The following is a 6485-nucleotide window of genomic DNA, read 5'->3' on the forward strand; positions in this document are numbered from 1 at the left end:
TCAAGTGCTTTAGCCACTATGCTACCAGAGCTCCTAATAATAATAATAGTAATTTTAAAACAAACAAATCAGGATGGGGCGGGGAAGGGCACCCAGGCTCCAACCAAGCACACAGATTGGCATGGAATTCCTGGCGGCCTAGAAAGTGGATGGGAGTGAGGGATGGCCCCACTTCTGTTCACCAAAAGTGTATGGGGTATAAGAGTAACAAGGGGAATGCTGCACCTTTCCAGTCGTCCGGGTCTGGAATGTCCTTGTTGTTCCTGGCAAGTGGAGCCTGTTCTTAAGTCCCTGGAATCTGGAAGAATGTTGTTGCTTTAAATATCCAAAAAGGTCAAACCACTTGTAAACATTCAAAATGGCTGCACCCTCTGGACAGGCAAAAGTCTACAGCTCAGCTTACTTTCTTCTATGCTGCTTCCCCTTTTATTCACCAGCCACCAGAGCAGTCCTCCATGCAGTCCCTGGCTAGCAGGGCTGATTTTTAGGTTAATTATTAGGTCCTATCACCACTCGGCAATATCGAAGCTGTCTGTGCCGTCTGGATTGCTGCCAGACCGCAGCTCTGTATGTCTCCTTTTTTTTTGGTGTTTTCATGCAAATTCTACTAGTTGGAGTTTAGTCCACTTCTATATCCTTCCCTTTAAAGCTCAGGGGTCCATGATTATCATCTGTATCTGTGTTAATAGGTTCCCATTTTCTTCATTGAAGAGGGTCTGTCCAGTCTTTCTGCCTGTTCCGACATCTTACTAGAACTCTGCATGTTCTTTTTAATTGTATGTATATAAGCAAGATGTGGGGTTCCTGGGTGATGCAAACACATGCTCAGCTCCTAATGGAATGGTTGGATGTTGAAGTCCACAAAGAAATGCCTTAGAAAAAAGGCTGCATGATCTACTTCTGAAAAATCAGCCACTGAAAACCCTATAGAGCACAATTCTCTGACACACATAAGGTCACCATGAGTTGGAATTGACTGGACAGCAATTGGTTTTATATGAGCCGCTTAACTTTGAGAGGCTCTATGTTTCCCTCTGTTCCTGTGAAGATTAAGCAAGCTAGTGTGAGACCACACGTTCCCCACGCCTCAGGGCTTTACCTCACAGAGTCCTAAGACCCCCTCCCCTCCTTTTCTACCCCCTAGCAACAACCAATCAGTAAATATCAGAAAAACTTAAAATTCCTAGAAACGGCAGTTTGCGGCTTCTGCCACAGGACAGAGCCAATCACCTAGAGACAACGCGCGATTTGAAAAATGACAACCAATCCTGTAATTTTCTGATTGAAACTTCCCAGTACCTGCTCCATCCCCGATAAAAGACCCCCTTTCCCTTTCCCTTTGTTCGGGGCTCTCATTCCTGAACCACTGCATCGGTGACAGTTGAGGGTCTGAGCTCGAGCTTGAATAAACAACCCCTATGTTTTTGCAGTGGAATCGGCTCCTTGGTGGTTTTTGGAGATTTAAGAACTGAGCACAACATTTGGGGGCTCGTCCGGGATCCCCAGACACCCCAGGACTCCCGACCCAGGGGGTTGCGGCCAGCTGGTAAGTGTGTTTAACTGTTTGATATTTGTACAAGTCTTTCGTGTAATACCTGGGCCCATTTTCTGTAGAGCTGACTTTGGCCTAAGTGGATGCATGGGTGGGCCGTCAGCCGGAGGATCTGGGAGACGTCCCAGGACCTCTTCGGGAAGGGAGGAAGTGGAAGCCCTCCAATCCAGGGAGGAAGTGGAAGCCCTCCAATCTGGAATTCTGAATTGGTATAGGGACGAAGCGGGTCACTCCCATGGCACGGTGTGAGGCCGTCATCCCACTTTTGGTTTTGCTTCCAATTTGTGGGAGGCATTCTTTGTTCGTCCTTTTGTGTGTCTATTCGTTGTCTGTCAGTGTTTGTGATTTGGTGGACGGACGAAATGGGACAGGCTATGACGACGCCTCTTTCTCTTTTGACTGGTAACTTTAAAGAAGTTAGGCAAAGAGCACAGAATTTAAGTTTAGAAATAAAGAAAAGAAAACTTGTGACCCTGTGTACTTCAGAGTGGCCTACGTTCAACGTAGGGTAGCCAGCCGAGGGCACATTTGATCTCCAAGTTATTTTAAGGGTGAAAGAAGTTGTATTCCGATCCAGCAGGGGACACCCAGACCAAGGATCATATATTATCATATGGCAGGATTTAGTAGAGAATCCACCCCTCTGGTTAAAGCCACTATTACCTCTTTCTCGTCCTAAGCAGGCACCTAAGACTATCCTGGCAGCACAGACTTATACTGCCCGGAAGAAGGGACCTGATATTAAACCTTTGGCACCAACCCACCCAGTATTGCAAGGGGGGACAGAGGAAGAACTCCTTTTCCTGCCCCCTTATCAAACCCCTTCAGCAGGTATTGCAGCTGCAGAGGGTGCGTTGCCCCAAGCTCCGGACGATAGTGGGACAATGGTGGCAGCAGCAGGCCCGGTGGCCAGCACCTGTGGAAGAATGCAGGCACAGCGCCCCCTAGTGGACCAGCAGATTCCACAGTCTTGCCGTTGCAAGCTGCAGGGCCCGCAGACGCAACCGGCAATCAACAACTCCACTATTGGCCTTTTGCCACTAGTGACCTGTATAATTGGAAAACTCAGAATGCCAAATTTTCAGATAACCCCAGAGATTTAACCGATCTCCTAGAAACTATTTTGTTTACTCACCAGCCCACCTGGGACGATTGCCAACAACTCCTTCAAATCTTGTTCACCACTGAAGAACATGAGAGGATCCAGATAGAGGCCCGGAAAACTGTTTTGGGGGATAACGGGCAACCCACTACTAATATAGATGTGATTAATGCCACCTTCCCTTTGACTCGTCCTAATTGGGACTTCAACATGACTGAAGGTAAGGAGAGACTCCGGGTGTACCGTCAGACTCTAATGGGAGGTCTCAGGGCAGCTGCAAGGAAGCCCCTAATTTGGCTAAGGTAGGTGACATACAGCAAGGGAGGGACAAAAGTCCTGCTGCTTTCTTAGAAAGATTAGTGGCGGCATTTCGTCAATATACCCCCATGGATCTGGAAGCGCCTGAAACTAAGGCTGCACTAATCATGGCTTTTGTGAATCAAGCAGCCTCAGATATTAGGAGGAAATTACAAAAAGTCGACAGACTAAATGAAAAAAGTATTCAGGATTTAATGTTAGTTGCAGAAAGGGTTTATAATCACAGGGACTGACAAGCCAAAGCACGAGCGGCAGCCAGTGACCGGAACACTCGGAACCTTGCAAAAATCCTACTTGCTTCAACAGACAGGAGCGTCCAAGAAAGAGAACAACAACTGCAAAAAATCGCAAAATACCGAGGTAAGGGGAACCCCCCCCACGGGAAGACGCCCCGAGCTAGGCAAGAATCAGTGCGCCCATTGCAAGGAAGAAGGACATTGGGCAAAGGAATGCCCAAAGAAAAGAACTCATAAACCACAGACTAAAGTGCTAGAATTGAGGGAACTCAGTGATTAGGGACGACGGGGTTCGGTTCCCCTCCCCGAACCCAGGGTAACCCTTAAAGTGGAGGGGACACCAATTGATTTCCTAGTGGACACCGGAGCACAGCATTCAGTCTTACTCAAACCCCAAGGGAAACTATCTAACAAAACTTCCTGGGTTCAGGGCGCTACAGGAACAAATCAATATTCATGGACTACCCAAAGAACAGTGGATCTCGGCGTGGGTCGAGTATCCCACTCGTTCATGGTAATTCCGGAATGCCCCTATCCACTCCTTGGGAGAGATATGTTAACCAAAATAGGAGCACAAATCCACTTTCAAAAAGGAGGGGCAACTGTTATGGACAGTAGGGGCCAACCTATACAAGTGTTGACTGTAAACCTAGAAGATGAGTATAGACTCCATCAACAACCCCCTCCTCCGCTGTCTGAAGAGATGAAACAGTGGTTATCAGCTTTTCCCAAGGCATGGGCTGAAACTGGAGGCGTTGGGTTAACTAAACATAGGCCACCAGTTTATGTGGAAATTAAACCTGGAACGGACCCAGTCAGAGTCCGCCAGTACCCTACATCATGGGAAGCCCGAGAAGGCATAACTCCCCACATCCGGCGTCTGTTAAAACTGGGGATACTCCGACCCTGCTGGTCTGCTTGGAACACTCCTCTACTTCCTGTTCGGAAACCTCATTCCAATGATTATAGACTGGTGCAAGACCTCTGAGAGGTCAATAAACGGGTCATGGACATTCATCCTATTGTTCCTAACCCATACACCCTCCTAAGTTCTTTACCCCCGAATCACCAGTGGTACTCAGTCTTAGACCTTAAAGACGCCTTTTTCAGCCTACCGCTAGCCCCAAAGAGCCAGGACCTGTTTGCATTCGAATGGACTGACCCGACAGAGGGCATCAGTGGGCAACTAACCTGGATACGGCTTCCCCAGGGGTTGAAGAGCTTGCCTACGATCTTCGACGAGGCGCTACATGAAGACCTGGGTAAGTTCTGATCCGACCACCCCGGTCTCACGTTGTTACAATACGTAGATGATCTTCTGATTGCTGCAGCAGACTACGAGACCTGTCTCCAAGGAACCAGAGACTTACTCCAGACATTAGGAGACATGGGCTACAGAGCCTCAGCTAAAAAGGCTCAGCTTTGCCAACCCAAGGTGAGCTATTTGGGGTATATGTTAAAAGAGGGACAAAGATGGCTGACTAGGGCCCGTAAAGAGACTGTACTAAAAATCCCCAGACCCAACACCCCTCGTGGGGTGCGGGAGTTCCTAGGATCAGCTGGTTACTGTAGACTCTGGACACCAGGTTTTGCAGAATTAGCAAAACCTCTTTATGAAGCGACCAAAGAGAGGCAGAAGTTTCAGTGGACAGAGGCCATGGAAAAATCCTTTAATTTACTTAAAAACGCCCTTTTGTCCGCTCCTGCCATTGGACTGCCTGATGTGACAAAACCCTTCCATCTATACATTGATGAAAACAAGGGAATAGCAAAGGGAGTTGTAATCCAACACCTAGGCCCCTGGAAAAGACCAGTAGCCTATCTCTCAAAGAAATTAGACCCAGTGGTGGCGGGATGGCCCCCGTGCCTACGCATAATAGCAGCAACAGCATTGCTAGTCAAAGATGCGGGCAAACTTACACTGGGACAAGAACTGTATATTACCACCCTGCATGCCATAGAAGGAACTCTTAAGCAACCTCCTGATTGATGGCTCAGTAGTGCACGACTTACCCACTATCAAGGACTGTTATTGAACCCAACTAAGATTATCTTCCAGTCACCTACAGCACTGAACCCTGCCACCCTGTTACCGGATCCGGATTTGGGAGCTCCACTCCATGATTGCATCGACATTCTGGCTCAAGTACACGGAACCTGAGCTGACCTGCAAGACACACCCTTGCCAGATGCCGAGGTCACCTGGTATACAGATGGGAGCAGCTTTGTACGTGATGGACAAAGGTATGCAGGGGCAGCAGTGGTGACGGAAACCACAATAGTTTGGGCTGAGCCATTACCAGCCAGAACATCAGCCCAACGAGCCGAACTAATAGCACTGACCAAAGCCCTAACTTTAGGAAAAGACAGAAAACTGAATGTATATGCAGACAGTCATTACGCTTTTGCCACGACACATATTCACGGGGCAATTTAACAGGAAAGGGGGCAGAAGGGAAGACAATTAAAAATAAAAACGAGATCTTAAATCTACTAGCTGCCCTATGGCTCCCTAAGAAACTTGCCATCATTCATTGTCCGGGACACCAGAAGGCCACCTCGTCCGTTGCCCGAGGCAATAATTTAGCAGACCAAACTGCCCGAGAAATTGCACAGTCTACCAACTTGGTATTAACTTCCAACCTACCTGATCCTGGAAGCCCTACCTTACCAAAAAACCCTAATTAAATTGCTGAAGAAGATTTAGAATGGATTAAACAACTACCCGGAGCTCAGTACGTAGGCAACTGGTGGAAATCGGTGGATCACAAAGCTATCCTCCCTGAAAAACTGGGAGAAGACATCTTATTCAAAATACATCAAGCCACCCATTTAGGAACTAAAAAGATGCAGGAATTACTAAAATGGGCCGACGTAATAATTAGAAATGCACAATCCAAAACTGAAACGATTGTCTCTAACTGTAAAGCTTGTCAATTAACCAATGTTACTAAAAACCCTCCGAATCTAGGCTCCAGATCAAGGGGCAACACACCAGGAGCCTGCTGGGAAGTGGACTACACAGAGGTAAAACCTGAGAAATACGGATATAAATATCTATTAGTCTTTATAGATACCTTTTCAGGGTGGGTAGAAGCCTTCCCCACCAAGAAAGAAACAGCCCACGTCACAGCCAAGAAACTACTTGAAGACATCCTACCCAGGTATGGCTTTCCTACTACAATAGGGTCAGATAATGGACCAGCATTTGTGTCTAAGGTAATACAAGGTTTAGCAACTATTCTTGGGGCTAATTGGAAGTTACATTGTGCTTACA

The 6485-nt window shown here is 47.4% G+C and overlaps 1 protein-coding gene across 1 annotated transcript in view; it reads left to right on the forward strand.

The window, feature by feature from the left end:
• Positions 1-2436: 2436 nt before the first annotated feature.
• The window catches only part of LOC122150388, a 6810-nt gene continuing 2761 nt past the window's right edge, over positions 2437-6485 (forward strand). The window contains 5 exon segments of the mRNA XM_042781555.1: positions 2437-2559; positions 2691-2874; positions 3565-5655; positions 5658-5867; positions 5982-6372. Of these exon segments, the coding sequence (XP_042637489.1) occupies positions 2437-2559; positions 2691-2874; positions 3565-5655; positions 5658-5867; positions 5982-6372 (2999 nt within the window).

The sequence above is a fragment of the Orycteropus afer genome, unplaced genomic scaffold (assembly GCF_000298275.1).
Source record: "Orycteropus afer afer isolate SDZICR_OR568_19922 unplaced genomic scaffold, OryAfe1.0 scaffold00132, whole genome shotgun sequence".
NCBI classification, from domain to species: Eukaryota; Metazoa; Chordata; class Mammalia; order Tubulidentata; family Orycteropodidae; genus Orycteropus; species Orycteropus afer.